Consider the following 11888-nt stretch of genomic DNA (forward strand, 5'->3'; position numbering starts at 1 on the left):
TATTACTTTAACAAGAATGGGTGAGATACACTGCTTTAGGGTGAATAGGTGGACTTATGCAAATAGGTTGGTTTTTCATGACATCACAAAAACAGTTAATTCAAAATAGGCTGTTTCTGCAGTGTAGTTTCCACAAACGGAGAGATGAACACATTTTGAAATATTGAAAATGTGCATCAAAATCTTTGTTAGACAAGAAATGTTGTGTCTTACGAGATAGCAGTGAAGTGGAGAAACAAGGAGATGCATTTAATGAAGCACACTTATTTGTTGCTACACTCAGTGGATCTCTCCAACCCTTCTCCAGAAATTCGTTCTTACACAGTTTTCACAAAGATTGTGGCATTCACCAATGTTTTCTTCTTTGGGTTTGTTTTTAGGTAAGAAACGAAACTATGCACACTGGAGCATAAAGGTGCTCAACTCTGCAGGTCAAGAACACGTCATGAATTTGATGTAGAATTTTTCTTTGGCCTTAATTTAATGCTCAGGACCTTCACAGAGTAAGTATTATCATTCTCAGCACTGCAGTGACACTGACATGCTGATGGTGTGTTAGTGTTTGTTGGGCTGGTACGAGTACATCATGCTAGTTTTTAAACACCTCAGTGTCACTGCTGAGAATGATCCACCGCCCAGACGATACCCGCTCTATGGTAGTATTGACCTTTGAAGAACAGGGTGAAAGGGGGCCGACGTATTATTAGTATTAAGTAATTCATTCAAGCAGAATTACTACACCATGAAACACATTTACACCTTTGAATTATAAAGAATCACTTTTTTCCTTTATTTGGTTTTTAAATTGTATACAAGATGAAACTAAATAATTAAAATTTTAAACACAGCTGATACATGACCCAGAGACTACAATTAAAAAAAAAACCAAAAAAAAAAAAACACAAGGTGGTAGACATGACTCAACACAGCTAGACAGGGCTTGCCAGAATTTTGAATACAATGTTACTGTAGTCTAGAAAAAAAGATGCTGAATTAAGAGAACATACAAATCACCAAATCCCATGTAATGAATGTTCTAAAAGCAGATGGATCAAAACAATACCAAATCCCAAACATTTCTCCAACCTTTAAAAGTCTCATCAGCTGTGCTATGCATACATTTGAAGAAAGAAAAACAGCACTGAAGACTATACTGCAAAATCCCTGAAATTAAAAGACAGATGTCCGGTGATAAAATACAGCCCATCAAAAGGTTTGTGACTTAATGTTACTGTTCCCCTTCCTCTTGCAATTTATTTTTTAATTTATAATAGAAAAGCCCGTGCTGACTGATAAAACACTCTTTAGGATGTTTTTTTCCAACAGTCACATAAAAACATTAAATATAGTATATGAAGTCAGAAATGACAAATCTATTATTAGCTTCTGAAGGCAACCAATTCAGACATAAAAAAAAAAATCCACAATGGTCAAGTTATACAGGATTGGCAAATAGAAAATGATCAGAATATAGAAACTAAAGAGAATTAATGTGAAAGGTACAGTATTCTGTAATTATTGCAAGTTCAACAAAGGAGAAGTTCCTGTTAGTGGATGCACTTTTAGTTTATAGGTTATTTTCCCAGACATTAATTACACCTAGGTACGGCCAAACCTGCAATTCCCATGGTGATTCACCACTGAAAATCTTTTTAAGCATAGGTGTAGACTCAACCTAGTACTGGGAAACTTGCCCTAAATGCACTCTTTTTCATAATACAACACCTTTACACACAAGATCCATCTTAAACTGCAATACATTAGGCACATTTGTCCACGTAATGAAAGGTAAAACCTTGACACAGCAGAACCAGTGTGCTGTACATCCATACCTTTATCAAATCCATAATATAGACGAAATACTTTTATGCATTCTCAAGAACATCCAAATATATGCAGCTAAACCTGTGTTCATACATGACAGGGAACAATATGGTTGGCTCTGTGTATCCATATTAGTTAAAGGGTAATGTATTGGGAGCAGAAGTAAAAGATGCTTAAATGAAAATATCTTCCATCATCCAAAACTAAGCTTCAAGACCATTCTAATTAAGGCTGTTCCTACACTAAATAAAAATTACCAGTGTTTATCTCAAAACTACAAGTCAGCAATCTGCAGTTTCATTCACCTGCACGGGCAAAGCAAAAAGCCTCTTTCATGTGCCAAGTAAAATTATCATTAAATTCATGGACAGGCAATGCAGAAATGTCCACTGTTTATCTAAACCAACTTAAACCAAACAATAAAAACCAGCAACTGTTCAGAACCTCACAAAAGGTAGCATGCAAGAGCGAAAAAGAAAAAGTTCAGACATCACTGTTATTCTTGCAAGACATCGCAGATAGTTTTTTTCCCAAAGCTAGAAATATGAACTCAGGGACTTTCAGGGACAAAACTAATAGCAAATAAGGGGAAATGGCATCAAAAAGAAAGGCTCAGAAACGAACTGATGCTGCCATTACATTTCTGTAATGGGTCTAAGTGGGCACAGTGATCTTTCTGGCCAGCAGCACCAGTAGGGCGAGTTCCACACTACCTCCGGCCCGGTCAAGTGCCTCAGCTGCCTCATTAGATGAGAACCCCGCTGCCTGTATCCTCTGGATGTGCTCTGCAGGATACTGTTCTGTTAAGGTCACTGCGGAAGGCTGGATGGAGTTTGCAAAGGGGAGAGGAGCTAACTCAGGGGCCTGTGTTGAAGGATGAGAGGGCGCTACAGGCACAAGGCTGGAATTGTCTGTTGAGGAGCCAACTGCTACAGACAGGGGACGCTGCTGAGATGGTTCAGCTGAGTTGGGAGGTTCAGTGCCTGAGGTCCTCCACTCTGCATCACCTCTTCCTTGCTGACTTTCCTGAGACTCCCGGAACTCAAAAAAACCCTGTAATGGAGATGCTTTCCCTGGCTCTGACACACTTCCTTCCCCATTTCCACCCGCATGATTTCCTCCAGGGGTATACAGAGACTGAGTCATTTCTTGTTCAACTGTGATATTCGCCACCCTATTAGTCTGGTCATCTTTCTGCCCTTGAGAGTTTAGTGTGGGTATGTCTAACGTACCACCCCCTTCATGAGCAGCATGTTCAGATTTGGCAAAAGTTTTTTCATTGGTAGTGGCAGTGTCAGAAAACAATGACTCAACAGTTGGGTTCAGACTAGGAAAATCCTCTGTAGTGCGAACCTCATTGCCTTTTTCAGCATCCTGTTGTGTTGCAGTGGTATGAGAAGTAGATGAAGAGCTCCTTCCACTAGCCTGAGCATGAGTGTTGGACATCAGAAGCTCATGAAGCTCCTTCAGGGCCTGGGCCAAAGATGGAATGCTGTCTCCCTCTGGCTGGTCCCTCTCTGAAGGCACTGCACTCTTTGAGGCAGACCTAGCATCGGTATTCTCCTCAAATTCTGAGCAGACAAGAGGCAGCTCAGAAGAATCGGCTGGCCCTGTAAGGCTATGATGAAAGGTCAACTCTGAAACAGGGTTAAGTCTTGATTGAACTTGATTGCTTGCAACATTTTTCATAATGCTGTCTTGCTCTTTTTCTTGAAGCTGATCCGGAATGTCAAGACTTACTGTTTTTGCATCAGTAGAATCAGCCATGTCCACTTCCTGTAAAAGATCTCTAGTCTGGGAGCTTGTATCTAGGTTGGTAAAGGGTGACTCAGGTTCTTTTGTCTCTTGTAGGGTTATATCCTCCTCAACGTCTACATTTAAGTGGTTCACAGACTCCCCACAAGTTACAAGGCTAGTCACTTCATTGTCCTTTGACACAGTACTAGACAGTGGTGGTTCCTGAGCAGGGAAAACAGGTGGGATAAGAGCTTCTGCTGCCTCTGTGTTAGGTAATGTAGAGTCAGTCACAGGTTGGGACAGAGGTTTGAAGGCATCAACCAGTCCATGGACAGGATTTTGAGAAGACTCGGCCAAGGATTGAGGTGGGGACGATGGAGGTACATCCTGGGTGTAAGATGGGTGGTATTCAGTCATGCTATGAGTATCAGATGGATGTGACTTGGTTTCTCCCTGGGTTTGAGATGGACTAAACAATGTCTCCTGCGGCAGGCTGTGGTGCGTGGAGGCTGGGGCAGACTTGGAGCGATCCAGTGCAACACTCCGAGTATGACTTGTGGAAGCTGAGGAGCTAGTGGGTATGTTGAAAGGTTCGCAAAGAGAAAGCGGTGGGGACTGTGGTGAGGTAGTTTTTCCATCTGCAGTATCTATCAGGAAGTCAAAATAATGATTATGTCTACATGCATGGCAGAAGTTCAATGCATCATATTGCTGTGGTTAACTATGCAATAAAATTCACATGCACTGCAAACAATGCATGCCATTATAAACAGGCATGAATCTACATCAGATTTTATTCAGTAATCCCAGGGGACATTTTTGCAGATTACACACGCCACATGCAGAATGTCCTCTGGAAAAACAAACAAATTACCTATCTGAATCATTACTATGATGACATTTAATATTGCTCTGCATTCACAAGCCAAGTGTGTTCCTTGCTGTTGTAACGGGGACATTTCAGACAGTAGAGTTCAGCTTATCATATAAATATGGGCAAGGAGAATTTGCAGGCTTGTCTGAATCAGAAAAAAAGGTTCAAGTGACAAAAATATTATGGAATTACAGAAATCCTAATACCAGAGAAAACTGAATTTCATAGTCATTATCAGATTAAATTTTTTCTGTTTAAAACCGTTCAAACAACTGAAAATTGTTCAAGGTTGAATTTCTAGACCTCAGTAATAGTAGGTGTAGGATAATGATTTAATGACAATAACTGATAAGTAAATGCATTATTTTTACATTTTGTACTCATGAGCACTGTGTATGTCCACTATCTGAAATGCCAGTCCTGGTTTTACATCATACACACATGCAGCAGTAAGTGATGTGCTGGCACATGGGGAAACACCAACAGTATTTTTCATGCTTAATTATTACTTTAAATGTTTAGTCCTTGTGAAGTCTTTTCACACAAGTCTTTATTTTACAGATTTAATGCAATGAAAATCTTACATAAAGTCCAATGTGCCTTTTTAGTTAACATTGAGAATTCAAGAATGTCAAGAGAAAGAAGAAATGGATTCACCAAGAGGACAGTTAGCCTGATCCTGCAAATTATGCATGCCATCAGTAAATTATCATTCTGAATTATTAACATGATTACATTTAATATCACTCTGCATTCACCAGCTAAGTGTATGCCTTGCTGTTGTATAGTCATGTTTAACTGGCAGCTCCAGTTCTAAACTACACCACACATGTCTCGGACTGCATTTGGGGAAGCAAAAAAATCATGTAAATTTCATGTTTCTCCAAACTATTCTTTTGACCAGCTCTGGCATAAATGGAAACTATTAAACATACACTGTATGCAACTGTAATACAATAGTTTTAAATAATAAAAAGAAATTAATAATTGTGTTCCAGTTTACTGATTTTTTTTAGTGACTTATTGGCCCATCACTAATTAACAGTAATAAATGAATGTATTCAAATCTAGAACTAAAAATTACCCAGTTTTTAAGATTTTTTAAAAATTACTTTTGGCCCTACACTAACTACATTATTTAGGTTATGTATTTCAGGAAAAATGTAACCCCCTTGACAATTATCTTAGGATGTTTATGGGGAAAGTGGATGAAATACTAAAATAATGGATCAGAGCATATTCAGTTCCTTTGTGTGACTGCTGTACCTGGTAGGCAGAGCCCTCTCCAGCTGTCTGTCCATATGCATCAGTGCTGTCCTGCACATGGTTAGAGCACACACACCACACAAGGCATGCAAAGGGGAGCAGAAATTTAGGAGAAACACACATCCAAAGAGAGTGAGAGAGTGAATGCTCTATAAACGCTCACAAGGTGTTGTACAGTATGAGGTAAATGGCTCTGACCATGAGTTTCCTGGTGTAGATCTGGTTAATCTAAAATCACTGGTTGTCAGATATTATCTCACATAGAAATTATCTCAACCAGTGAGGAAAGGAAAAAAGCTTAGTTATCATCTTCGGTTAATGATTAAGAACACAGAGCTGTAGAATATCACTTTATGCCAAAGGGCCAACGTAAAACAACCTATGTTACCGCTCTATGTTCTGCAGTACATTAATAACATCTCATTCTGCCAGGTTTTCTCATTTTGCGAAAAGGCTGGCTTGAGCCTGGACTAAGTGGCATTACCTCATACTGTATATAACTTGTTGAGCTGGGTATGTTACTAGCGCTGCACAGCAAACAGAGCAAACTCCAGAAACATTGGTTAAAAATAACCACGACTGGATCTACAACTTTTCAGTGATGATCATAACAAAAATAATAATGAAATGATAAAATAGTAACTGTATGTAAATAAAAAAAAAACTTAAGCAGCTCATGCAGTGAACAAATAATCTACACAGTTGTCTCACCTGATAAATATAAATCTCAGATAAAAACTGATAATAAAAATTCTATTTAAATGAATTAATACTTAATAATGAATTTAGTTATTAGTTAATTAACACTAATTAAATTAACTTCCTAACTATTACATTTTTCTTTAACGCAGTATACTCCTACCTGTGTCATAGACACTGTAACTGAAAATCCCTGTGTCCATGCACAATTCATTAACTTGTCTTTCTAGTGTCTATTTTGTGCATGCTAACTTGTCTCTATCCATGCAGCTCACCGCTGTCCTGTATGGATCTGTGTAGTGCCTCTGCTAGCTCTCGGTCTGCAATCTCCTCAGGCCGGGCATCCTCTCGCCCCTCTGGCCCATATGCCAGTCTGGCACAATCAGGCAGTTCTGCTTCAGGCAGGAAGCGCGTCTCTGTTCCTGTTGTCCCAATCAGGAGCACACTCTTCTTAAGGTCAATGGAACACTGGGAAAAAATGATCCAGGCAGAAATAAGATGACACATGCAACAAAAGTAGAATTAGAAAAGGCAAAATGGGAAAAAAATGTTTGGTCTGAGGTTAGTATCAATATTCAGATTAGTAAAGAGAGGTTACTGTGATATTAGCATGAACTTTTATTCCTAAATTAAAACAGCAGTCAATAACAACAAATAGAGAAAATGTGATCATTTCAAAGAATCTTTTGACAACACATAAATATAATGAATATTGTATTGTAATCCAGTCAGTTACATTCCTGAATGTGAGTGCAGACCTGGTGTCTCTTCAGCATATCAAGTCCTAACAGCATGTCCATAGGCTGATCTTCCAGAATAGAAAAGGAGCAAGGTAAGAAGTCCCCTTCAATTTGCACCTGAGCTGGACCACACAGGCACATGAAATCCGTAAGTAATCTCAACACACGCAGAACAAAACAACAAAACATTAAATACAAAAAACAGGAAAACCACAGTAGAAGTAGTAGTAGTGTTCAAAAGCTCTTAAAAGGATCACAATGTTAAACTAAGTTTACATCCTAGATGAGCCAATATAAACTACACGACATGTAAATATTTGTCCTTTTTAGTGGTGGTTTCCTGTCAAAACATGCAGCCATTTTATTCCCATGTCTACAAAGGTGAAAAGTAAAAAGGTTGGAGGGTGAAAAAAAAAAATGCAAGCACACTGATCTGCCTTTTTTTTAGTGGTTCACAGTGTATTTTTTTGATAGCTGTTTCTGGCTGTGCATCTCCCTGTTGATTTGATCAGTCGACACTAAACTGTTCATAACAGTCTACTTAACCACTTTGAGTTTAATATTGTCAACTCTGCACAAAACAGCAAAATGCAAAACATTTCTCTACTTAAAAATAGTACAAAAAAGACATCTTGATCCACAAAAATGTGTAACCCCTGCTTTACTGCAAAAAAGTACCCTACAATCATAGGTCTGCAACTCCTTTCAGACCTAAGACATACCCAAATGTACTCTTCCAATGATCTTCTGAGTGCCCACGCCTTTAGCAATCCCTGCCCACCGACGGTCTACAAGACGCATGATGTTACAACGCTCTGCACAGGCTTGACTCATGATGGTCATCTGGGCTCCTAAGATTAGAGAAAGAGAATTATACATTACCAGTAATTATGTGCTTGACTGTACAATAACTATAATGTGTAGGCATGTCTGCAGGGTAGGTAGTCATTACATTTAAAATTCATGTGTACTGCCCTGCAGAACTTTTAGGCAACGGATGTAGAAAGCCAGCCATTGGTCACAAACAAGGGAGTTAAAACAATGAGTGAAAGAAAACTAGGCTACCTGAGTCAACAAATGCCTTGACAGGATGTCCATTGACTTTGCAGTTGATGTAGAGCATGACCACCTGGCCAAAACTTTCAGGAGCCTCCTCCATAGCTATGGTCATGTTTTCTTCAATATTATGTTGCCTGGGGAAAAAAAATAATGGCCATGTTAGCCACGTGAACTGATAAACTAGCAAGGAAGATTTTAATTTTAAACAACTTGCTAAATGATATATGACATTTGTTTATTCCCTTTTACAGTTAGAACAATGAATTAATACTAGACATTATTACTGAGAAATGCACAATGATGTAGGCATCTGCTCACAAATCCCATATCAGTGCATCCATAATTATCACAGAGCATCAGTAAGTTGTTGTGCCAGGATAGAGAATATTCCCCACAGTCTCTGCTAGGGGAGATATGGAGCTTATGAACAAATTTGTTTACTTTGTTTGCAATGAAACTTTTAAAATAAAAGGTGAAAAACTTTATCACTAAAATGTGTAGGGTTATGTAATATTACATGATTTTTATATGATTTCATTAAAGCAGTTAAATCACAACATGCTAAAGATAGCAGAGAAAGTATATCGAAGTTGGAGTAAACATGTGTGTTCACAGGGAGGCAACATAATAAATAACCAAGACATAGTAAATCAATATAGATATTACTCAAGACTAGTATTTACACATTTTTCTTCATCAAATATTTACATGAATATTATGTTACCATGGAATAAAAACATAACTGGGTAATGTTTTTCAGATGAAAATTTCACATTTCTCAAAACTTTACATGCATTGGCTTTTACAGTATTTACCCATTTTACAATTCATTTACTTAAGCTGCTGGAATACTTGGCGACATGCAGACTCAAAACCGTTTTATACCTGATATCCTCCTCGATCTTGGCCTGAGCCTCCAGGTCAAAGGGGTCAGCAGTAAGAAGTTTGATTCTCTCCTGCTCCCTTCGGGCTCGATCCTGCTGCTGCTCCAACAGCACCTTTGTGAAGCGCTCTGAGAGAGGAAAATTGGTTTAATTACTTGTACACTGGCAAAAGGGGAGTACGTTTCCTGACCACCTTAAATTAAGACTGTGGTTCAATCTCTGCACTCACCAAGATCACCACTCAACAGGGCTTCAGCCAGCGGTGGGTTACGTTCCTTCAACAAGGACAACTCATGTGGATTAGCGAGCAACATATCACGCAACAGGGTGGGGTTGTCCAAACCCTGAGGAGAAGATGCAGGGGATGTGGAAGGGGGTGATTGAGTAGCACTTGGTTGTTGCCTGGTGGAGTGCTGGTTTGAGGAGGTGCCAGGTACTGCGATGGAGCTGAAATCAATGCGGGGCAGCCCTATCAAGTTGCAGAAACAGAGGTCCAACAAAATATTTCACAAAACTCTATTTGGACTTAACCCTGGTCCAAAGTAATATCACTAAACTGAAGTCTTCCCTCCGTTACAATACTGTGAAACGTTTCACACTTAAACAATTACGCATACAAATGTGGAATGAAATCCAGACCTGGGAACGATGGCTGTACTGGTGGTCTTCTCTCTGCTTGTCTTAACACCACCACATCTCCATCCTTTAGTCCATAATTCCCCAGGGTTCGGCTGAGGTCTCTCAAAGGTTGCTCTGCATATGAGATCTGCAGACGACAAACACGATTTAATAAACGTACAGCAAGTTAGCTATACACATGTACAAATATGTCAAACGGCCACAGCGTCCAGGCTTATTTCAAAAGCCAGCAGAAGCAAAACGGAAGTAAACAGACCATGTCGATAACAGAATCAGAAGCACTTTCAACTGGACACCAAGCTTTTGAGCTTGTGTCTGAACTTGTCATAAGCAACGTCACTCTAAAGAAGTCCATGGACCATTTAAACCATATCAAATAATTAGTTTTATACACACAGTTGTTTACAGACCGTTGGTAAACAGCCAGCTGTCGCTGACGACACTACTAGTTAGTTAGCATTAGCTAGTTAGCTAGCTTATCTCGCTTACCTGGTCATGTGGCTAACTAGTTAGCTAATCTAGCTAGCTAGTTAAGTAAAGCTCCACAAAGCGAAACCGACACGACACAAAGTCGAAGACAGACCTCTTCAAAATGCTGAAGTGTTCAGGTGGCTTTAACGTTGCGCTAGCTACTTAGAACGCTATTAATAGCATGGCACGCAGGTTTAACCGTTGTGTATCGCTAACTGCTAGCTAACGTTAATGATAGTTAGAGGCAGTCAGCTATGTTAGCTGTTGTCCAGCAATTTTTTGACACGGATTACCTGAATCTCCCCGGCGGGTATTCCTGATTCTAGTTCACAAAGAGCCAAAAAATCCCTGAGTTCAAGGTCCGGGGAGACCTCTAGGGCGAAAGTTGTTTCGGAGCGGTCCCTCGGTGCGCAAAACACGGTCAGCAGCATCGCGCCTGCCTGCAGTCAGTGGAGCCCGCTACGGTGAAGAGCAGCTCAGCGTCCCTTTCTCCCTCCTGCCGTTCACTGATTCAGTGGTTGAAAGAGCGAGAATGTTAGCTGTCCAGAATCTTCTAGGTGTTACCTCAAGTCAAACCACACAGTAAGCATGGACACGCGTTTAACCCGGCAATTTAATATACACAATCTACAGTTCTGCTCACAGATTGGTTCTCCAGTTCCTTTCGGTGTGAGTACCGTGATCTGACTGCAGAGGACGCGCTTCAGCCACGCGATCTGCGAAGATCTGCGAAGAATCGCTGATCACTAAATAATAGTGTAACATCAATTCTGTGTGGTTGTAATATACAGATCACAGGAGTGGCGCCCACCACTCAGTACAGTGAAGCAGGAAACCGTGAAATGTTGTCCATAATACAGGCAACTAAAGGCTAAAACATTAGCATTTTATTCAAGGTTTTAGGTTATTTGTTTCAGCATGCGATATCATACTTCTTAAAAAACAATAATATCTCTAGTGTAATGTAGAAAAAAGAAAACGGACTACTGCGTTGTCTCCAGTTAGCGACTTGACTGTTTTGGTTTCATTTTCACTTTTTACCATTATATTTCTGCTACCTGTATTACATGCAAATAATACAAATAATATAAATTTTGCAGCTCATCACCTTTAAAAAAAACGTTCTTACAATTACGGTTGTTGGTCTCTTAGCATTTTAGGTTAGTCTGAATGAAGTTCTCTCTTAACTGTTTACTCATCCGCTAGAGGGAGCCATGGTTCAACGATTCATCTGGCAGAGGGCTGATACTAACAGCACAGACCTACAGACTTTGGCCTTTCATGTAGATTAATGAATTAATGAACCGTGAGCTCCCATCACAGAATCCACTGAAGGATCGTGACCTACACAGAGGTGACTGTAACCTCCACTCTCTTGCTATTATTCCATTCTGTCTATTGAATGGACAGCAATGAATTATTCAATATTTCCCCCATTTGCTTTCAAATGTAAGGTTTTGAAATTTAAATAAGGAACTAAACAAACAAAATAAGTGTGTCACCAGATATCTGTGAATTTGATAAGAATCGTGAAGCAACACCACTGTGACAGAATACTTATGCAAGTACAAGTACAAAATGCACACTAGGCCCAAAAGGCATGTGGATAATTTAACAATTTAACCTCTGGTAAACTGTAATGAAGCTTTTAGGCCACTTTATAGAATATTCACAAAAGTGAATATTGCAGTAAGG

General features: G+C 39.5%; 1 protein-coding gene across 2 annotated transcripts; it reads right to left on the minus strand.

Annotated features, from left to right (window-relative positions):
• Positions 1–752: 752 nt before the first annotated feature.
• Positions 753–10924, minus strand: ddi2 (DNA-damage inducible protein 2). Of its 2 annotated transcripts, none has more exons than XM_017719592.1 (10): positions 10837–10924; positions 10487–10699; positions 9723–9849; positions 9313–9552; positions 9085–9211; positions 8206–8333; positions 7863–7991; positions 7159–7262; positions 6676–6868; positions 753–4208 (listed from the first exon to the last, which is right to left on the minus strand). In XM_017719592.1, the coding sequence occupies exons 2-10, from the start codon at positions 10622–10624 to the stop codon at positions 2479–2481; spliced, it is 2916 nt and encodes a 971-aa protein (XP_017575081.1). In that variant the 5' UTR covers positions 10625–10699; positions 10837–10924; the 3' UTR covers positions 753–2478. The 2 variants fall into 2 exon arrangements, with proteins under 2 accessions (XP_017575081.1, XP_017575087.1); XM_017719598.2 differs by adding an exon at positions 5702–5752 and having other exon boundaries at positions 4072–4208; positions 10487–10874.
• Positions 10925–11888: the final 964 nt, after the last annotated feature.

Source organism: Pygocentrus nattereri, chromosome 26 (genome assembly GCF_015220715.1).
Source record: "Pygocentrus nattereri isolate fPygNat1 chromosome 26, fPygNat1.pri, whole genome shotgun sequence".
NCBI lineage: Eukaryota > Metazoa > Chordata > Actinopteri > Characiformes > Serrasalmidae > Pygocentrus > Pygocentrus nattereri.

Coding starts and splice junctions, on each gene's coding strand:
- ddi2 (XM_017719592.1), bottom strand. CDS start 10,624: ATGCTGCTGACCGTGTTTTGCGCACCGAGGGACCGCTCCGAAACAACT. Junction 9,553..9,722: donor AGTACAGCCATCGTTCCCAG/GTCTGGATTTCA, acceptor GCAACTTGATAG/GGCTGCCCCGCATTGATTTC. Junction 4,209..6,675: donor CAGATCCATACAGGACAGCG/GTGAGCTGCATG, acceptor ACTTCCTGATAG/ATACTGCAGATGGAAAAACT.